The 23,490-nt window shown below is 39.1% G+C and overlaps 1 protein-coding gene across 3 annotated transcripts in view; it reads left to right on the forward strand.

The window, feature by feature from the left end:
• Window positions 1-23,490, forward strand: part of man1a2 (mannosidase, alpha, class 1A, member 2) — a 203,625-nt gene that overhangs the window by 77,289 nt on the left and 102,846 nt on the right. For all 3 annotated transcript variants that reach the window (XM_088083570.1, XM_088083571.1, XM_042494453.2), the window contains exon 5: window positions 21,213-21,331. In XM_088083570.1, coding sequence (XP_087939696.1) covers window positions 21,213-21,331 — 119 coding nt within the window. The remainder of the gene's footprint in view (window positions 1-21,212; window positions 21,332-23,490) is intronic.

A 23,490-nucleotide genomic window follows, 5' to 3' on the forward strand; every position in this document is an offset into this window, starting at 1 on the left:
TTTATAAAAATGGAGTGCATTTGGGATAAAAACATCTCATATGACATATAACTGCCAGGGTGCATTCAACCCATGTTGGACCTTACATATGATTCAGTCGTCATCACTCTGTTTGTTACTGTAAGTCGAAAATCCAGTCTGTTGTGAGGTTCATGCACTTTATAGATAAACAACTAAGATCGCAATTTTTCGGGTCAGCTGATGATAAGTTGTCTTTGTTAAAAGAATCCATACCACCACAGCATATTTTCAGCCCAACATGTAACCAAACTTGACAAACAATTGTAATATGAACAATAGGAGACAAAAAGAAGCTTGCTTATTAGTCGGGGAAACCTGTGTTTTGTCTTGATAAGTTATTATCGGGTGGCTGGAAGATTACTTGAGTTTCTGCGTAAGAGATATTTCTCAGCCAACAATAGCGGATCTGGAGAGTTGTCAGTTTTCGGAGTTTTTTCTCTCTACAGACTTCATTTGTGGCTTTTAGTGACCTTATTGGAGTTACTTCAGTGGATTTAATCCTGTCTGCACAAGAGGGAACGCACTGGTGAGTCTGAGGCCTGCCCTGCACACTTGACCTACTGACTGTTGCTGCTTTATTGGTTTCCCCTGAAAACTCGCCGTCTGATGATTTTAATCTAAACTTGCAAGTGGAGAGTCTCTCACTTCTCAGCCACATGACTTTTCTTCCATTGGCAGTTTGACATGCTCACGGTAAATGATATCACACACTGCCTCAGGCATGTAGTTGCTGGAGGCCTGTTAGGTAGGAAGCAATAGAGATGATTTGAAATGGAGGTTTGGACGCTTGACCCTTCTTCCGGCCCAGTACTGGAGCTCTGGCGCCTGCTTTGTCCATTATAAGATTACTTTGGTTTTCACTCATTGGTTGTTAACCCTGTTGAAACCTGAAGCAACATCACTTTGCTCGTGAGGCCTTTCACAAGTATTAAACCATTGAACCCTGAGCAAATGAGTTTGATTTCTTCCAAAGCTTTTGGGGAAATGGCAGTGAGCAACTTGGTTAGAAAAATTCCACAAATTGCAAGAAATTTGTGTATTTAGAAAATTACTTCTACAAAGCTATGGAGAAAAAGAAAAAAATAGAGAAAAAAACATATTGATAATAATCATTATATATTTGAAAATTATGTTCTAAAATTTCTTTTTTTTTGCATTTTTTTCAGGTAACCCTCTCTCTCCCCCTCCCTCTCTCCCTCTCTCTCTCTATTTAACTATTTTTCTTGCAGTTTTCTTGTACTTTTTACTAACTAGTACACACCTGGGGATTTGTGCACCACAACTACATGCAGACTTAAGGGGATGTGTGTGTGCCACAACCTTGTGCAGACCACACACACGTATATGTTTGTACAGACTTTGACAAAAATGCAAATAAACAGTTTAAAAACAGCTTTGTAACAACATAGATTTTTAACCACTGTGAAAGAATGAAAAATGTCTATGGCTTTAATGCTTAATTTCTGTCATTCAAACTGCATTTCCACCTTCGACCACAGTGTGGGTTGCAGTAACAGAGTGGCGCTGTCCGTCTTTTCACCTATTGACTCACTGAAGAAGCAAGCCAACGTAATTTATGAGGTATTTTCATGCAAAACAGGCACAGGCAGTGGGTGAATGGGAGAAAGGGCTTCGTCAGTCAGCCTATGACAAGTCTCAATGCCCATGTGCAATTTCAGATTGATGGCAACACACGGAGGAGAAAAATGAATACAGCCAGTTTTCTTCATTTTATAGTAGGATTTCTTGCAAATTTTTGGGTAATTTCTTCTTCTGTTGCTCATTGCCTTCTTCTTCAAAGGGTTAAATCACAGCAAAACCCTAAAGGTCCATTATACTGGATGAGAGCAGAAATACTCTGTTTTCATTTTTTGGAGGCAAGAATTTACCTCTGTGTGATCATCTCTAAAACCTGTTGCTCTGATGATAAAGGGAGGTGGCTCGATATAGATTCTGTTTGCTATAATGCCTCATCCAGACTCACATAAAACCACAATACCAGATCAAATACTGCTTTGATTTTCCAGCTTTTCTAATCAATAGACACTGAGGAGTGTAATCTTCAGCTATTGGATATTCGTTTCTTCTAGCAGTTTCTCTGCAGGGCACATGTGGATACCGTGATAACCATTAAGTCAGAAGTCTGCTCTCGCTCTCAGCCATGTAGCTGTACTTTTTTTTCAGCAGCATCTAGGTCATGTCTTCACATGAATGGCTCCCAGGGCGAAACAGTGCATTGCATCCTGGAAAAGGGTTGTGTAGCGGCACCATGGCAATGCACTCATGGGTGTGAGGAGCAGTGAAACAGAAATAACATATGTATGTGTAGCTGCAGAGTAAGGCAATCCAGAAACATCAGAGTCCAAATCCTGTACCATAAAAAGACCTCCATGCATGTGTTTACTGTGTGAACGGACCAATGGAGTAGACCGATACACTTAATGCATGATAAATTGGAGTAAAAAATCAATGCAACAGCAATGCCTAATGCATGACTAAATCAGTTCTGCTCCTGCAAAGGCTTATTTATACTGGGTCTTCTGTCCACTGGATTGTGGCCAAATTGTCTCGTTTTGGTTCATTTAGCACAGAATGAGTATTGTTAGCATCTTCTCTGCTGCTCAGCTGGATAATGTCCAATGAACACGAAATCCCATGACTGCCTTCCTGCCCAGTTATTTCTCTGTGATTTCTGAAGCCTCACTTGGGTCTTTGCATTTTTCTTGGTGTGCATGGTACAGTTTGGCTGGTGTCAAAATTTGTGACGAAGTTTGATGTTAAGCCAAACTCTATATAGTATACTGACTGTTATCTCTAGGTGTCACGCTGGACTTAGCACCTGCTAACAGCATCTCATAGCGTCACATAACAACTGAGCTCTCTGTCCACTTTGAATCCATCAATTATGCACTTCAGTTCCATCATGTAAACAAACCACAGGAATATCAGCTGTGTGCTCGAGATCATTTATTGCAGTACTGTCAGTGAGTGACAAAAATAATATGAAACAGGGCGTCCAGAAAAAAGTTCAGCTCAAAACGCAGTAACCTCTTTTGTCTGCTTTTTTGCCATGTTGGTGCAGTTTTAGTTTTTGTCAGGCACTAACTCTGCCATTGCTCATCCTGTCACTACAAAAAACATATGAACTTACTAGTAAAACAACACAGTCTTAATGGCATTGTCTTATTGCTTTTTACGAGGTTGGATTAAAAATGGACTGTGACGCCGGCAGCACAGGTTGTTGATATAGGCTACCTTTTAATTTGCCAGAATATGTCATAATGAGAAATGCAGGTTTAGCCAGTTTGTATAAAATTAAACCGGTATCAGCTTATACACTGGACATACAAAAAACATAAATCAACCCAACACTAATGCATGATCTGTTTGTGACCCTCCTTCCGTGATGCCGCAAAATAGCCGTTGAAGTATGAATTAGGCCCAAGTTTTCAGACACTCCTCTGAAGGAAAGTGAATAGACATAATGTGGAAGACTGAGTGAGTTGGATAAGAAGAGTCCATTTCTTTCTCTTAATGCACTTCTAATGTTGGAGAAAAGGACAGAGTGAGAAAACATAAAAATATGGGGTCTACAGAGACATCAGAGTGTTGATCTGCTTATTTGAAACTCAGCCGCGCAGGCGAATTCTTAAAAGCTAGATGTGCCTATTGTCTCAAGCTCAAGTGTATTAGTCTCTGTTAAAATAAAGTGCTCACTGGTGCACTGCCAGGATGGATTGATTACAGGGCAAGATATTAAATAACCTGCAGACAGGAGTCCTAGAGTACTACTACAGTGATTATCTAAACTTTATGAATACAGCATGCTGTCAGCTGGATGCTTTTATCCAGAGCAATTTACAGTTCCATTAACGCATACATTTTTTATCACGGTTAATTCCAGTAAGGACTAAAGCGTTTTTTTTTTCCTCTCTGTTTTTTTCCCACACAAATGGGTGCTGAGGGAAATAGGACATTGGCCCAGTATAAACCTTGTGTTACTTTGCTTTATGCACAGGTGTGAATGCATCCAGTGTGTCCTTAATGTGTTTCTAGTTTTGACTGCTCAGATCACTTTTGGAGGTGGTCTTGACTAGATTCTCTAGCAGCTTGAACACTTATGTGTATTATAGAAGGTTTACCTTCGCAGCTGATGTCTTTGATTATGTCTTTGCACTTACAAGCAGCGCCGAAAGACCGTCCCCAGACCCGTTCACCTCCCGCACCCGTGAACATCTGCCCAGTTAGGACAAGCTAGCACAACTGCAGCTGTTAAACAGGTCCAACAAACTCACACAGACACGGCTCAACTTGTCTCAACAAGCTTGTAGAAGAAGTCACACAACAAAGTCGTTCAGTCTACATTTAAGACATTTGTCTCTAATGTCAATGACAGCGTCTACTGTGGCAATGTCACCTGACATAGAAGTTAGCTTGGGCTGTTTCTAGGATAGGATAGGATAGGATAGGATAGGATAGGATTCACTTTGTTAATATCCAAGAGGGAAACTGGTCTGCCACTTTAGACATAAAACAAAAACAACACATAGCCCCACTTAGTGGAAAAGTCGAGCCATGCCAAATTTATTGTTCACAATTTAGCATTATTTAGGAAAATAATAGGGTGCATTTCCTTGACATATTGATACTGAGTTTACTGCGTTCTTTCAGTTACATAGGACATGTACCTAGCAACTACCCATGTAATAATAATAATAATAATAATGTTTATTTATATAGCACTTATGAAAACCAATGTTACAAAGTGCTGTACACTTAAAAAACACACAACAAAAAAAATGTTAGAAAAAAGAAATACAGCACAGAAGAAAATCAAACAAAATCAAAATAGTGCAATGCAAGACTCAGGTACCATATATTAATAAATCAATCTATTATAAAGAGATCACAAGACTGCCTTTTGATAAATATATGTTTTTAAAAGTGATTTAAAGGAAGATAGTGATGTAGCAAGATGTGTAGAAGGAGCTTTGTTGTTCCTGTATTGCTAAGTAGAAGTATTATAGTATGATGACGTAGTTAAGAGCTGTCGATTTATGGTAATTCATGGCAGAGTAAACTGGTCATTATCCAGGACAACACACTGATAAAAATACACTTGTCTGGATTCGTCAGGTGCTGCTTATCATCAAGAAATTTGAACCCACAGAGACTTTTTAAACATGGGATATGAGATATGATAGTCATACGATCTGAAAGTTCCACAGATATGTGACTTTGACAGTTTTGCCCCTTTGTATGGTGTTTTTTTCATGTCAGAGCCCTCTGGGCCCAGTTCAGGCCTGATCTGCTCCTGTTAGCAGTAATTGGTATATCTCCAGTTTGGTTGGGTTCAGCTCCTACATTATTCCTAGCTCTGCAGACTTTGGTTGGCACATTTGCAGTGCAAAAAAGAGAATAAGGAGAGAATTGAATTCTGGTCCCCACAAGACGTCAGAATTTCCTTCAGAACTCCCATACTCCCCTCTTTCCTTTCAGATTAAACTTTCAGCAGGGCTGCCGGTGCCAAATTGGACAGGAGGAAACAGGAGGATTTGCCTGCTGCTGAGTCCAGCAGGAATGTGCATAAGCCCTTCAGAAAGAGTAAAGAAAAAAAAAGTTTTATGAAAAACATTACCTTGTAAGTTCATACCCAGAGGCTTTAGATTTTTTATTGTTCACCGTCTATGTGACCAGATGACGATAAAAGCTGCATTCTGCAAAGTAGTGCCACTGAATAATTGGATGAGTCAGTTTGGAACCATTACCCACAATGCAGCTCTGCATAACTCAGTTAGGGTTTCTATTAATATTGGTGTAACTAGCTCGTTACAGACTCGCGGGAGCAGAGCCATGCTTTGGTGGCAGTGGAGAGCTGCCTGGTTAGTCCTCCTACCCGTGGTTTATTGTTTATTGTTGCTTACTGTTTATTCAAGGATTCCCATTAGAAACACATGAATGTGCCTCTAGTCCTCTTGAAATACAGTATAGACATAACAGAAATTTTGTAAGAACAAAACAGACTCTGTGCAAATACCATGAGTGATGGCAATATGGCCCTAAAGTAATATCTCAATATCTCATGGTATTTCTGGTATAATAATATTCTTGATGATTTAATAGAACACTGAAAAATACATAATTTTTACTTTCTAGAGAATACAGTTGCAGCAAAATAAGTGTTTTTATTATTATTGTCTTTAATTTTATGTCAACTTAAATGTTACAGCAAATATTCAGTAAAAACAAAACAAAATAATCTCAAATCTTTAGTTTGTAAACAACAGTAACTCAGAGTGAGATTTAAATTCTGTAAAATAATGAATTGTACAACAAAATAAAATCAAACACAATTCTTTTTTTTTTTTTTTTTTTTAAAGATTATTTTTTGGTATTTTTGCCTTTATTAGATAGGACAGATCAGCAGTGCAAAAGGGGGAGAGAGAGGGGACGACATGCGGCAAAGGGTCATGAGCGGACTCGAACCCTGACCGCTTCTTGGCACAGCAGTGCCATTATACATGGGGCGCCTGCTCAATCCACTAAGCCACTGGACGCCCCATCAAACACAATTCTTAATTCTTAACAATAATCTAATCTATATAATCTATACACTGTGTGTGTGTGTGTGTGTGTGTGTGTGTGTGTGTGTGTGTGTGTGTGTGTGTGTGTGTAAATATTTGTGACCTGGCTGCCGTGTTAAACAGTGAACCAAAACGAAACACCACCTGACAGCCAGAGCAAAACGTTCTCATTTTACAGCCAAACAGTACACTAAAAATGTTTCTGAAAACATCTGACAAATAGGCAATGCAATTACAGAATATTTATTCATATTTGATCAGTGCTGCCGAATTTGACCGTTTGACCTCAGTACACGAGCAGTGATTGACATGACTGACAGCTGTGTTACAGACTCCTCAGCTGTGATTGGTTGTTATCATGCAGTACTGTGTGGATACAGGGACAATTTAGCAAATATGACAAAACATTGTCTTTATAGTCACCAAATGTAGCTCTAAGGGGCGGATTGGCATGAAGATCAGACAAGAAGAAGTTATAATAAAGCGAATCTTAATCAGTCTAACATTACATTGGTAGATTACGACAGTTTTGAGCTTGTTTTTAATATTTTGATTTGTATTTGGCGCCGATCATTTACTGTAATCCAAGTTCTGACGACCTTGTGTGCTGTATTTTTTGCCGAACTTTCTCTGGCTAAGCTGTTGAGTTTATTTCACCCCGCCTCCCCCTTCAATCAATCTCCCCGTTTTGACCAACTTTTATTATTTCTCCCAAATGTCTTTGATCAAGTTACTCTTGCTGTTATTCTCTGGGCTACATAGACCTACTTTTAACATCTTGAACTAGATATATTAATCTACCCGCTACAAGTGTGGGGAGCACAAATTGGACATTTCAAAGACTAGATTGAGTCACACATTGAACAAAAGGAAACAAGAAGGCCAATTACTTCCCCAGTTACCAGCTCAAAGCCCACATATTCTCTGTCACAGTTGGGCAGATGGATAATTTAGACTGCCTTTTTTTGGGTGTCTTTTTAACGAAGAGGTGGAGTGCATAATGAAAAATATTCTTTGTAGAGTTCTGCTTTCCCTGTGTCCTTGTGGGAGATTGTTGCCTTGAAGCAATACATGATTTTCAGTGGATGGCCGCGCTGCTGTACCTTGTTAAAATCTCCATTTACGATAATGTTTTGCGCTTTTTTAAAGTTTGCTTTTTAGATGTTGTCACGTAGAAGAGGACTACAAGAAAATTATACTCAGGGTGAGAGATGTGGAATATAATCTTCTGTAATGTTATATGATAATGATTTAAAATAAAAAGTAATAGTGATGTTTAAAGTATATATAGGTATTTGTACTGCAGTTGGGTACAAAAAAAATCTATAGATCTGATCTTGCCTCATTGCACTTCTGTTATTTGTGTGCAACCTTCGTAGGCTTTGCTTGAAGCTTTATTCTGTGAGGAGAGGAAAACATTTCTCAGTCTTTTTCCTTATTTAGCCTTTAATTTAGCTGGTCTGTTTTTCTCATCTTACCATCAGTTTAAAGACCCAGTGAAATGAAAAATACATTTCCCAGTTTTAATCCTGTGCCCAGTGTTAATTGATAATATTTCATTTGTTTAATGCCAAATATATGTTTTTAAAAAAGTGCTTTTACATCAGTATCCCTTTCTTTTCTCTTACTGTCAAACAGTTTCTAATGTTTTATGACTAATCCTGCACTCAGGGGCGTTTATAAAAATTCATCAAACACTGGGCAAATAATACACTCAAGTGTATTAATATTTTCTTTTATCCCCAGTGTCCATCACTCTGTTTTGTTATAAAAGCACACTGCTCTTTAAGACACCGAGGTTTATTTACACCTGCTGACTGGGTGACACCTCTGACACGCCCAGCACCTACGAGAAAACATACCTCCAAACCTGTTTGCACACCGCTCACACTGTTTTGAGAAAATGTGTCGTTCAACCCTAAAATAACCTGACAAAATGGTGCACATTTTCACATCGAACGTGCCCCATATGAGGGAGGTGTTTGTGGAGCCAACAGTTCGCTCAGCTGTAGCTTGGTATCACACTCAACTGAAAGCCCGCCCTCTTTTTAGTTGTCCAATCAAATGTGAAGGATTCGATTTAAATCCCTCTGCACCGTTTAAATAATTTGTTTCACTGGAAAATGTGTTTTAGCCCAGAAGATTTCCATTTTGCTTGAACTTGAAGTTATACAAAACATTTATCGGGCATCAAATGGGCAAAAAGGGATTATATTTGATATTTTTCATTTTTTTGTGTGTGTTTTAACTGCATTTCAGGTTTTAAGTGCCAAGAAAATTGCGTAAAAGAGAAAATGATGCACTCTTTGACTCTATCTATGTGAGCAGCTGTTCTGTCCTTAATAAACCCAGACAGGTTTGTTACAGGCATGTATTCAAGGTAGACTCTACAGTGATATCACCATAGAAGATGTTCTACATGCATCCCTGCAGAAGCATTGTATGAGTATTATAGGGATTTATCCACAGTCCATACAGCCTGTGGATCCGTGCTGTGTGATTCAGTCTAATCCGGGCTTGGCCTGTAGCGCTGGCTTTCAGTTGGACATATTGTATATAATGTAGGTCTATCAAATGTGGCTCTGAAATTCAGAACTTAAGGCGTTCCTTTGATGCTTCAGTTCTGCATTTTACATGCACATACTGCATTTTCTTTACGCACAGATTTAACACAAGCTATCATGTCGCAGTTGCTATATGTCGCTAGATTTTATTTTATCCACATTTTATCAAATGACTCCGCTACAGTAAGACCAGTGCAGACTGAGGCTGTTTGGCAACGGGCCCGGAGATGGGCATTCAGGCTGGGGTTTATTTGGGGAGCTCATGTTGAGCGGAAGGCCCAGTCTGACCAGTAACCCTCTGAGGCAGAAAACAGAACACAGCAGATGTTTCAGTCTGCTGCCAAATAAGTTGGTAACCAGTTGCACACTGCCAGCCAGACTGGTCCGAATTGGCCCAGGGTTGGCTTTGTTTATCGCTGCTGGGCTCATTACAAAAAGGGGCTGAAATGCCACTACGGACCTGCAGCTACAGAAGGTGGAGGACGAGGAGGAGGAGGAGGAGGAGGAGGAGGAGATGGGGCTGTCTGCTGTACAGTTTTCACACAACTGTGAAGCAGCCTGTGACTGTGAGTGTTATAAGTCTTGAATCTGACACAGACTAACATGTTGGAACAAAGACTAAAGGGTTTGAGGCTGAATACAGAAAGAACAAGGTAATCTTCTGGATAAAAGTTGTTTCCATTAGTATAATTAAAATTTGTGATTTTGAGAGCCACGTTTTTCTCTGGAGCCCAACTAAAGTGGCTGGTATGTTAGCTGTTTTTAAGCTGCATTTACACTGCCTGTTGAAGGCAGGAATATCACGCTGTGTTACTGCCTCACCGTTCTGTATATAATGTGTGATCAGGGAAAGAGGGGACAGAGTGGTATCACCTCTGAACTGGAACAGGAGGTAGGAACAACCTCGAAATAAGGTCTGTGTAAAACATAAAGCTGGAAAACGTGATCTTGGGCGCAACGAGTGGGACATTTTGAAGTTGTGTTTATGTGTGCAACCCATCGCGGGAGATTTAAAAAGCATCTGTTAGCATAGCGGCTAATACAAAAAAGAACAACAACAACCTTCATCATTTGTGCGTAAACGTGGTCTGAGGCTGTTTGAAATCTGTTGGCTTAGTATGAACAAATTAAGATAAGAAAATACGAGTGAATCCGGGATTTTTGCAGAAAATTGTGTGCACGCACTCTTTGTGAATGGGGACTACTGTCACTGTGTTACATAGTTTGTCCAGCAGACTTTATTGTTTACAATAATCCACACCGGCTGAGCTGGCAGAGAAGCGTGACAGCTGAGCTGATATTGGTGCAGGGGATTAATGATCACTGTTTGAGAACCAAATTTGAGGGTTTCCTGTTCAAAAGTGCTATACTGTGAATCAGTTCAAAGGGCCACCGTGCACATTGTCTTCTTGTCACTTTTTTATGAGATATCTATCTCTGACATTTTTGCTCAGCACATTGAAGGTGAATGGAATTTTATTTATGTGTGTCACACCACTGAACATTACATTTGAGAAAATCAACAGCATCTTTTGCAAGAAACAATATTCTAGTATTCTGGATGATGCACAACCTCATTGTGAACCCATTTCATTCTAACTGCTTTCATCTAGTCCCCATGAGTGTTAAGACTTATTAAGTTTTCTCAACTTTGCTGCACACTATGGAGAAAGTAGTGCACTTTTCTACAGAGTTTGCTCAACTTTACAGTTACAGTTGTGTTGGATGTTACAATGAGAGAATGTAGGCAGAAGGAGGAGGTGAGCCAGTGCAGGAGGTTGTGTGGAGGGCATCAGAAGGAGCTCTACAGTAAAGACTCGAGACTGAACGGGATGGAGGAGGAGGTCGAAAGCAAAATGAGAAAGGTTACTAGAAAGGTGAATATGAGGGAGGGAGTCCTAGAAATGCAGCAACTCCAGTGCTCAGTCCAGCTTTTTGTCAAGAGAAATCTTCACTTGCCCCCAGACTTCTGAATCTGATCCTGCTGAGAAACTCACTCTCACGGAGGAAGCACGCTCATGCATGAACTACAAAAGCTCCACATGCACATCCAAGCACTGTTTCTCCATTCTCATTTTATTTTAGCCCCCCCCAAAAAACAAATGAAATCCAGCAACTAAACGCACGTACACGACCGTCTTCTCTGACACACACACCTGAGCTCTCCATCATCTCCCACAGCCGACAGTTTACAAGACAGACAGAACGCAGACTGAATAATGACATCACGTTTCCCTGCCTCGTGTGAATTCATACCGAAGAGCTCTGAAACCTGTCGTCTAATGAAACTGGCACAGAAAGTGTTTGAGAGAGCAAGAGAGATTGTGAATGAGGGAAAAAGAGAGAGGGGTTGATGGATGGAGAGAGGAAGTTGGAGTGTATGAGAGAGTTCAGATGAGGTAGAAAGAAGGTGTGTGGTGTCTTTAAAAAAAAAAGTAGCAGTAATTAAGGCGAGGATGACACAGATAGGAGAGGAGGGTAGGCGTGGGTACCGGTTAATAATGTACAGAAAACTGAAATAGAGAGATTAACTGTAGATACGCATGGAGAAAGCTTTATTATAGGGAAGCAGCTGTGTGAAGATGGTTTGGTCAGAAAAGTATCTCATTAGTAATATAGGGTAATATTAATAATTCAAATTAAAAAAAGGACTGTTGATTAAAATAAATAAATGAATTCAAACAAACAAAAAAGTTTTATTTAAAATAAATAGATAAAAGAAAACCAGTAACATTAGATGAAAGAGGTGCGTCTGTGCCTGTTTGATGCTGATAACATCTATACTTTTGCCTCTGAAGTGTATGTGTTTGCATTAGGTGCATGTATGTTGTCTTATTTGTGTTTCTGTGTTGTTTTTTAAAAATTTTTTAAAATTTTTTTTATCGGGTTAGTTGTGGCCTTGCCGTAGTTGTGTGGTGTCACTTTAACCCTCTGAAACCTGAACAAATTGGTTTGATTTCTTCCAAAGACATGGGGAGACGGCAAGGAACAAGTTAACAAGACATGGTCCCAGAATGAGCAAAATGTTAGTAAAAAGTATATGAAAATGACTTACAAATTAGTTTGGTTTTTTTTAGAAAGAGAAGGAAAAGAAAAAATAAGTACAGAAGGAAATTACCTGAAAAAAAAGTGCTAAAAATAATTAAAGTTCTGTAAAATAATTTAAAACATTCAACATTTATGAAAGCAAGTAAAAGGTTCCAAGAAAATTACATGAAAATGAGCAGAAAAGGGACAAAAACAGAGAAATTACAGAAAAGCCCCCCTCCCTCCCTCCTCTTTTTTATACCTAATTTTCATGTCATTTTCTTGGAACCTTCTACTAATTTCTTGCCATGTGTGGGACAATTCTTACCCTCCCCCGATATTTTCAAAATTATTCAAACGTGTTTTCTCAGGTTACGAAGAGTAAAATAGCTTGCGAAAGGTCTCTGAATGCAGCTCAAGAAAACTGATTTCAAAAAAGGGAGTGATTTTGTATCTATGTCGGGATAGGAAGAGTGTGTTTTCAGCTGAGGGTGTCTGTGTGTGTGCTCGAGGCTGTGGCTATAATTCCCCAAATAAATAAACCTCATCCTGGCCAATTTGTCTCTGATAAGCAACGCCTGGCAACCCTAAACCCACCTTTTTGGAAGTGCCAATTCAGCTTCATTTGATGCTGCTGGCATTATGTGAAAGGGCTGCACAGAGCTCAGACTCACAGAGGGTGGTGGAAACTGACAGAAACAGTACCGTGTTGACAAGGAGGACAGTGAAACAATACAAGCCCAGATATGAGGATGAGACAGGTAGAGGCACGATCAAGTCAGATTAACAGAGAAGATTTAACAGCGAGAAAATGCTCAATGACAGAAAAATGCACCGTCAAAAGGGTGAAAGGAACATTCATGCATCAGGGTTTGAACGGAGAATCGCATAAAGATTTGAAAAAGCACAGTAAGGCAGTGATAAATGAGAACAAACAGATGGTTAGGTTGAAGAGGGAGGGGCAGATGAAAAGACGGAGGGTGTGATGGAGCAGAAAGGGGATGGAGAGGAGAGACTGCTCAGGTGTGATCACAAGGTTATATCCAAACATGAAAGTGAGCTGAACTTCTCAAGGTTGGGAAAACAAACCCCGCATCAGAGTCAGAGAAGCTCAAGTAAAGTGTAAATTTAATTTCTCTTCTGCTTTGAAGTTGCGGTTGAAATTACAAACCAGGGAGGGCGATAAATAAATGAGAACAGATAGATAGGAGGAATATTAAAAGTAGGCTGAACCACCATCATAAATTGGTTTAGATCATTTGCACTGAGGACTCTGCGTACCTTTTAGATGAAACATGGAAATTGTTATATCCTACAAACTGGCTTTAGTTAATCCAGTATGGCTGTAAGTTTAGCATTTGGATCTATGAATCAAAGATTAATAAAAAAAATTAAAACAATGTTAGGTACAGACTGACCATGAATCTTTCTGTCAATAAACCAATAATTGGGGTGCCCACTAGCTCGCTGGTGGAGGGGGCACCACATTTACAAAGGCTATGTCTTTGCCGCAGCAGCAGTGGTTTTGATTCTGACCTCGGCCCTTTGCTGCATGTTATCCCCTCCCTCTCCCCCTTTCGCACTATAACTGTCTGTAAATAAAGGCGAAAAAAGCCCCCAAAATAATCTTAAAAAAAAAAAATCATCAACATTGAGGCTAAAAACCATAATAGTGCACCAATAAAAAGTAACGTTAATTGTAGATATGTGTAGGGACGACTATTAGACATAATATTGGACATTTAAAGCTGGGATAGGCAGTTGAATTTTGTGTCACTGGGCAAAAATCACATAATAACCTCTGAAAACTAGACTCCCGCACCTCCCCTTGGCTCCGTTTTAAGGCTACAGAAAATCTAGCCTGTGACAGTAGACTTTGTCCAGTCACAGGTCATTTCAGAGAGAGGGCGTTTCTTTGGGCTGCTCTACAAATGCAGAAGTGCGTACATGTCTCTTCAGGTGGTGAAATTCTGATTCAGTGGTGGAGAATCCTGCAGAGAAGGTTGCTATTCCAGCATTGGCAACAACTGTCTACAGTGCAAAGCAACCCAAAAAATCACCCACTGGTCACCAACAATTGTTTATTCGGAGAAAATATACTGAGCCATAAGCTCTTTGACAGCGATGCCCTGGATTTACATTCAGTTGGCTAAAGGAATACATGGCATATGATAGCAATAAATTCAATAAAAACAAATAACCAGTAGCAATGGCTGTCAAAAGGGGGGGGTTGCTCATAGTTTAGCTTTCTCCTAAACAGAGCTTAAGGCTCACAGCTGCGGCCTTAAGTTAACGTTCACTGTATGCAGCTAACATTAGCTACAGCCCCCAACCACACTGTGTCCTCTGCCTCACTCTCTGTCGCTACAGACCACTCGAAAGAGAAGAGAACGGCCAGCAGCTGCAGCACCATGAATCCAGCAAGCTCAGTCAGCAAGCTGTGTTGCTGCTGTTACACAAGCTGCATTTACACTGCCTGATAAAGGAGGGAATATCACGCCATTTTGCCGCCCTTCCTTTTTGTATAAAACGTCAGATCGCAGAAAGTGGGAACAGGGTGGTCTTGCCTCTGAGCTGAGCACGGAGGTAGTAATAGCACTATGACGAGGTCTGTGTAAAACGTAAAGCCAGAAAGACGTGACATTTTCATGACGTGTGTTTATGTGCCACCCAATCAAACAGCGGCTGCACATTTCCACGAACTATGAAAATAATGAGATTCAGGAGCTCCTTATCCTCCGAGCATATATAACAGAGACAGTAAATGATTGTGATTGACATGTTATGCCTTTGTAATTGTTTATAATACACTGCTGATGCATATATTATATGTCACGCTAGAGGCGGATGCTCGTGTGTTAATCGTCACGCCCGTCATGGCTCTTTTGATTGACGATGCAGTGTATAATCACACACTGGAGCAGCATGATGCCGCCATCATTTGGTTCTGTGTAAATGTGCAGGGCAGTATAAAGGTGGGATTTTGTTGCAGCTCTATAGCGCCATCTTTGTGTAAAAGTGGCTGCAGGTTAGACCTGCCGCGGCCTGCTGGCCAATAGCCTGCTGGGAGGTTGCGCTGGCCGAACTCGAGCTGCTGCCATGTCTTCTTCTGGCAAAGTCCACAGTTGCGCATGGCAGAGGGATTGTGGGGTGGCTAGCAGCTAAATCTTGTCTCATTTGTGGTCAGATAAACAGAAATGGAGAGAAAGCAGGGTGAGGAGGGGCCGAGCAAATGCACCGGATGCATACATCTCCAATAAAATAAGATTAAATTAATCAGTGTATGGGAAACACTGCGATACTGTATGACGCGTGTGCACATTGTCGTCAGGGAGAGGCTTAGGACAGAGAGGGGAGAGCTGCAGAAGGATGCATTTTCAATATTTCACTATAATGCAGACATAACAGTGGTACTGTTATCATGAAGTGTGTATCAGCAGAGCAAAGGGGAACGATAAATACCTCTGTTTCACATTTATGTTGCACCTTCTTCCTTATCTGTACAATTCAGTTGAAATACTTCAAAATAAAAGGATGTTTGTCTGTAAGACTGAACCAACAACATGTTTAAACATGCATGTTAAAGATGAATGATAAGATGCCTGGATTACTCTGGAGGATTGCTGGCAAGATGGCACTTTTAGCATCAAGAGAAATAATAAGAATTGTTTCTGATACATTTGGGAATACGCTTCTTGGTATTTTAGAGGGGAAAAAACATGTATAAATAACTTAATGTCAATATCACATTTTCATTTTTGGTGTATCATTGTTGTGAACACACTGGGAGCACTGTATTCAGGAGCTGTTACACAAGACCTTGACATCAATGGAATATTCTCCGACTGGAGAACTTTGACAGGCCTCTATCTTCGCCTCAATGGTGTCACATTGCTACGACTGCCTACAGCGTACCTGCGGGTGATGAAAGTGACAGAAGGGAGGGAGCTGGGGGTTGTGTGGTGCAGCAGAGGGGGCTTCGCTCCACCAACAGTCGGGCCAATCTGTCAAGATCCGGCAGGCGGCCAGGGCATCTTGCTATCAGCCTGGCCTGCCTGACTGCAGTGTATTTTTAGAGTGATTTAGAGGTTCCTGTCTATAATGATAATAACGCTGCAGCTCCTGCATGAAGCCAGACGCTCTGCTTTTGAATGGAGTCAGAGATAAGGAGGGGATGGCCGGGAGGCTCAGGAATTCCAGCAGCACACGCTGAGGTTGATATGAAATAGGGAAGAATTTAAAGGGCAGTGCCACAGACTTTTACCACTGAAATATGTTGTGAGTGTATATGCATGGGACTAAACTAAACACAGGGGGCAGTTGTAGATTTGATTAGCATATCAACAGATTATTGAGGTGATCTGATGAGATCTTGAAACACCTCGCAGTATAATTTTACATATCAGTGAGGCGATTTATTCCAGGTTCTTTTGTTTAATGGTAAGGAAAGTAAGCTGACATTATTTATTTATTTATTTATTTTTTATAAGAGGGAAAATATTAGTCCCACAGTTTGATATTTACACAATAAATGTGCTGTTAATGCATCATCTCTATTACACAGTAGAGGTGGGAATCACAAGAGGTCTACGATATGATATTATCACATTATCACAACAATACTTCAGGCACGATACAATATTATTGTAATCTTTTACGTTTGCGCTATGCTGAGTATAACCGTAATAAGTGAATGAGTACCCGGGTAGCAGTAGTAAGCCCCATAATTCTAATTTGTGAGTCAGTGTCCAATTTGCTCAGTATTTTATCACTAGCAAATGTTTTGCATGTGTCTTATTTAATATTTGATGTCTTATTTGTTGTTGCTGTTGTTTGTATTTGATGTCTGGTTTGTGCAGAAATTTCTTTTTATCCAAGACAGTTTTACTTATAAGACTAATAAGGTATCCTTGAACCTTGAATTTATTACAACTGCAAATTAGGTCCCTAAAGGAAAACTTTGTCAATATTTGTCTTTTCTAATAAGTTTAAGCTTTCAGTCTGTTCATCTCACTTTAATATTTTTATTGCAGCAAGAAATGTATGTAGTGGACTGAAAAAGCATTTAATTTGATTATTCCAGTAGGCTACCAAAAGTGTAATTTGTATTTTCAGTATAAACAGTTTGGTTAACTAAAAAATCAATACTTGGCATCCATGTATCATTACCAAATAGCCATGCAAAATATCACAATACTATGCTGCATCAATTTTTTCCCCCACCCCTATGACACAGAGGTGCTCCATCTGTGTTTACGAAATGATGCCCAAGATGTGCTTTAAAGTGTTTTATCTATAGTCAGAATACAATTATGCCAATATATCAATTACAGGTGGTTATTCTTATAATAATAATAATAATAAAAACATTAACTTTGGTCTCCAATGTAAGTTCATCTTCTTCTTTGGTTAACCTGATAAATACAAACCATTTCAAACCAATATACTGGACTAACTTGCAAAGGGAGATTGATTGATTGGTTTATTTAACTGTCATGCACTTAATTGTTCACATGGGCTTATAAGACACTGACGATAACAATGCAAGAATACAAAGATGGTCACATAGCCTTTTCTAATACATCCTCTAATTTATACAAGGTGCCTTTCAAAATACACAAATCAATATTAGGCAATTTTACTATTATAGTGGATACAGTGTTCTCTGGCGTAATACGTTTTCAGTGACTCTGGCATAAATCTCCTCCTTAAAGAACCAACTCAACATATCACACTCAGCCAACCAAAATAAGTCAGGGTTCTTCACCCGATCTTTTTCTAACAAAGGTCACTACACAAAGAGCAGTAGAACAAAAAATGAAATTCATCCTCAACAACTTCAAGCTCACACAAAACACACATACGCTGCTCTTCAGGAATTCCTTTTTACCTACTGACTTTTATCGCCAGAGGCAAGGTCCCAGACCTCAGCTGGGCACACAGGGACCTCTGTCCCCTCCTAAACTTTAATGTTAAATAAGGTTCTGTGTAGTAATCTTCTTTAATCTGAACATAATTGAGTTTTGGCTAGCACCAAATCTCCTCCTTCCAATGTTTCTTACAGAGGTGTAGTAATTTTTGTTTGACTGCATTTATTTTACACTGCAAATTATTCATGAAAATATTGCAGAAACATCTCTTGACCAAGGGTAATTGTGTGCTTGATCCCACTGAACAAGGAGAAGTAACTTTTGTAAGGTATTTTTAATATCAAAAATGCAAAATTATCTTTGTACATTTGTCAAACAAAATCCGTAAATATGAACTATTAATGTGTTGCAGCTCAGCCTTGTAGCACAATGCAACATTCAAAGTGTCTGTTAAATGTAGTCAATCTGAACTGACCTGAAAATAGCCCAGTGTTTCCCCTGAAATTGTACAGGTCTGGTGGTCTGCCAGGCCAACAAGAAACCCCGGCAGGCCCCAAAAAATAGATTTGTTTTAAATGCCAAAAATAACACAAAATATCAGAATCAGTTTTATTTTTTTCCCCATACTAATTCCTTTGCAGAGCTCCACAAACTGCAAAAACAGATCAGTGATGGTGTTTTGCCCTCATTGTTCACTGGAAGTGATTTATGTGGAGTGAAGACTGCACCAAACCCTGTTTAAAAAAATAACCTTTTCAATGCTACCAGCCATGTGCTCACTTAGGTGTCAATTTGGCCTCGTGTGCTGATTAGTTTGGCATGCTGTTAACACACTGGTCATAATTTTTTGTTTAATGAAATCTCAGCTTGTGATGTTATTCAGGATGTTTTTCACCCGTTTTAGGGGAGGGAAATAACAGGAGTAACAGGCGAACCAGTTTAGAAGTTTCATGTGGATTGTGAACTAATTAATATTTGGAAAAAATATTGATATAATCTAAAAGAAACTTTAAAATGTTATATTTGATAATGGAATATGGTGACAGAATGAGTGTGGCTTCTGTAAATTTAGCATTCCTGATGGTGACTACATGTTCAGCAGAAGATGAGTATCTCTAATTAATTATTGATCTCATTAGCATAACTGTTGAATATATCGTGGTAACGAAGTGTTGTGGTGACTTAATCTGCTGCAGAAGTGTTAATGTGGAAACACAAATGTGCAAATATCTCTAATGACTCTAATGATGAATAGCACAAGATGACATACTGAATAAACCTTTGAAAGCAGCTATTGAGCATCATCACAACTGAAGGAAACAACAAGAACAACGTGGATTTAACAAACTGTCAGGCTAACGGACAGACTGACTGATGTGTGTTCCCTGTTTGAAATTAAGGTCAGATCTACCCTGCGGTGATGTGATTGTGACAATACATTCAAAGCTTGTTGTATTTAGAAAGCACAGCATTAATGGCTGTGCATTATGAGGAGATAACGGTCCCAAAGCCGGAGTCACAGAGCTGCTGACCTCAGCTGTAGTAAAATTACAACAGTATAAAGAGTGAAAATGCAGCAGTGAACCAGCGCTGCTTGATGATGTTGCAACGTACATAAAGGGGCAATCAGTAACGTTTTATTTCTCAGGTGCACGAAATAACCGTAATATATGTTGATGGGTTTAGGAGGTGGCTGATCAATGATGGTGAAACTACGGATACTGTACTTTGCTTTAACAGACCTAGTTTCACCCTGTTGACAGAGAGCTATGTTATAAATACGTGAACAGAATCACAACACTTTTTTGGTGTCGATGACATCCAAACCAAGACTCTCAAGCGAACAAGGCAAATTATTTATGATGATCTGACACCTTTGATATTTTATCTCTGCACTAATTAACTTGATGTCTTATCTCTGTTGCGAGACACTGACCTAATTGCGTCAGCTGCAGACTGCTGTAATTCAGGGGAGGAGGATCGGTCGCGGCTCAACAATGTTTTAATTCCCGCTGGTCACACATGCAGGTGGATAGAGTTCATACATCACATGAAAATGTTCAAATATTAATTTTAACCTTGATCCAAAAGGTACACAGCTGCAGGGCACTGAACATCCCCAGTTCAGTTGGGCTTTGCTCAAGGGCAACTTAGCAATAGCTGCATGTTTTACATTATTTTTTTATAGTCGAATCGCTGTCTCTTGAATAGTGCTGGACATTATGACCAAAAATCTGTATCAAGTAATTTTTTTCAGCTTCTGATGTATTCACTGTACACTGTTATTTATTTATTCATTTTAATTTAATTTAATTTTATTTTTTACTTATTTTATTAATGTATTTATTATATTATATATTATATTATAATATATTTACTATTTTATTTTAATTTGTTGTATTTTTCTTTTGGAAGACTGGTCCTTTATAAAGGTTTATGGTGACTTATTCTACTGCCAGGAGTACATACAATACCTGTAAAAACACTTTAATGTGTACATCTGTAAATATATGTATAAATATTCATATTGTACCTAGTCCTAGAACAAAGGACTAGGTACAATATGAATATTTATACATTTATTTACACATGTATGTTATGTGTGTGTGATATGTACGTATTTATTGGTATTTATTTATAGACATGTATTTTGAAAAAATATACAAAAGTTATACAGACAGACTGAGTGTTCATCTGGTCTCCTCATGTCACAGCGCCTAATGCTGGCTGGGGGATAACATTGCACAGATTTAATTGCTTGGAAGAAATGGCTTTCCTCCAAGTAAGATATTTTCTGACTCATCTTGATTTAACATATCAATTGATTCCCTCAGTGATTGTCCGAGCACAATTTACATCTCTTTCTAAATGGATTTTGCATTTTTTTCCTGTGTTGTTGTGCATGGATGACCATGCAGCAAAGTTTTAATTGCATATATAAAATTCATCTGAGCACTTTCTTATTTTTTCAATGCAACAAATACTATCTTCGTTTCTCCTTCCACAAATTAGGCCCATTGTGTTTTGTGATTAGTTTTCCGCCCATAATTCCCAGAGGTGAGGTTTTATATGAAGCGAATTAGTTCGTGCGTGACTGGACAAATGAATCTCATTTTCCTAATTGTTTTACCGTTTGTCTTCTGCAGGCAATTCCCAACTAGGGGCAACCATTGTGGATGCCTTGGACACCCTCTACATCATGGGTCTGCACGAGGAGTTCAAGGACGGCCAGGAGTGGATCGAACAAAATCTGGACTTCGGAGTGGTGTGTACCTAAACTTCTTTCTTCTAATTTTTCAAAAACAACAACATACTCAGGAATTCTTTAGCTCTGAGGGCAATCTTGGTTATTGGCCTAACGGTCAGAGACCGATACTTTTGGGGGCTCCTGTGTAGCCGCTCTGCGCTAAGACTTCGTCTGTTAGAGCAATTTTTAGCGAGCTGCCATAATATCCTTTTTTTTTTTTTCTTAAATCACTTTGATGTAAATAGTTTGGCAGTGCTTAGTGGACGTTTTTTGGTACAAACTTAAGTGTACAGCATCACCTGACCTGGCATCTCATGAAGCTCTTTTTAAAAGCAGATGTGCTGAAATTAGTTGAGCGTGAAAGACGCTCACAGGGACACAGTCTTCAGCTGCTGTGTGTTCGGTTTAATCTTAGTTAATTCTTTGATTAATTCATTTGTTACCCCATCACTTTGAACTTTTTTGTAAAAGCCAGTTTATCTGGAGGAATGTATGTTTGGGTTTTTTGATTTCACTCAGACAAATCAGTTTATAGTTTAACCCGGCAACTCTCCACACATCTTTTTAATCAAACATTTCTTGTGATTGCAATACAGTTCAGATAGCAGTTTGAGAAAGATCCAGTAAACATTTCGGTTAAACCTTGTGAACAGATATTGTCATTTACCGTCAGTTTACCAAGTGGTTTTTGATAAACAAACTGAGATTTACAAAGATATATGTAAACCCGCATCAAACCTTGCATGACAATTTTGCTGTTACACGTTAATTGATGAACCATAAAATAAGATAAGTCCTTGAAAAAACGAGAAAGAAAAAGATAGATAGAGAGACGGTATTATGACCTAAAACAAACCTAACCTCACTTTACTTAAATCCCAGCGCTCCAGTTCCCCAGTCCTAAAGGATCCTTATCCTGGATCCTTTAAGGTCACAGGGACAACATGTACAAACTTCAGAGACCAAATAATAATAATAATAAAGATAAACAAAGGGAATCAGATTTAGCCTGAAATTGTTGTTTGTTTGGCCAGTTTGTTCTTCATACAGACTGCTTACCTGCAGGCAACCGAAGCCCGCTCAAATGCGATCTGTCAGCGCTACTTGGTCAACAAACAGAAACCAGAACACTTTTGATACCAAAATCTCACTCTTGCCTACAATTTCATTGTACATATGCAGATATCCGTTTACAGAGTTTAGGAGGAAGCAAACGTTTTAACGAATCTTGCTACTTGGGTACAAACACTAGTGTGATTACCTGCTCCTGCTGTGAAGAACACTTAAAAAAAAGACCTCTGGAATCACGAATCATAATTTCTTAATGAGGTCAACAGCTAAATGCTTAAATTTCAATCACTTTGATAGGCTGCCCTTTCTGATGAGAGCCTAAGACAAAAACTTTGAGTTCATGCAGTTGATGCAGCTTTCTTGCTGCAGTTTTCAAAATGCAATCCAGCACCAGGATACTCTGACAGTGTTGCTCAAGTTTGATTCGAATCCCTGAAGCACCATATTGTCACTATGAGCTGATCTGGATCAGTCAAATTGTGTCAAAACAAATTCAAAATACAAACATCAGCTGCCTCTTATTCACTACTCGTAAATAACTCTCTTACAAATGTTGAAAAGGTTACAAAAAATATTGTTTTTATTTGGTTAAAAAACAAAATCAATCATCCACATTTTTACCTTGAAGTGTTGAGTATTTTCTTCATTTGTCATGTCTCACACACAACTCTTGCTCATATTCTCCCCACGCTTATTTATGATAAGGCTGCACAATGATTTGTATCATAATTGTTGTGTTTCCTCACAGTTAGAATACCTGCTCCTGTTTAAAGCAGTCAAAGGGGGTTACATTTAAAAGGGAAACAATAGCAATAATAACACTTAATTTCAGAGTTATTATCTCAGCGCTCTTTGCTTGATTTCCCTCCTCAGTGTCTGTTTGTATCAGCCTTCATCTTCCTTTCTGTCCATTTCTTTCTGTTTTCTACTCCCGTCTCTCTAATCTCTGTCTTTTGGTTAACAGCCTCCTTCTTCTCGTCTCTCTCGTGCATCAGATCTGCAGCTCTCCTCATTTATTTCTCTGTTTCAGCCTTCCTCTCCCATTTCCAGCTCCCGTCCTGCTGTCAGTCATCTCCGCCATCTTTATCTTTGCTTCTGTTATGTTT

Source organism: Plectropomus leopardus, chromosome 10, assembly GCF_026936395.1.
Source record: "Plectropomus leopardus strain MGB_pleo_1.0 chromosome 10, ASM2693639v1, whole genome shotgun sequence".
In the NCBI taxonomy this organism is placed as follows: domain Eukaryota; kingdom Metazoa; phylum Chordata; class Actinopteri; order Perciformes; family Serranidae; genus Plectropomus; species Plectropomus leopardus.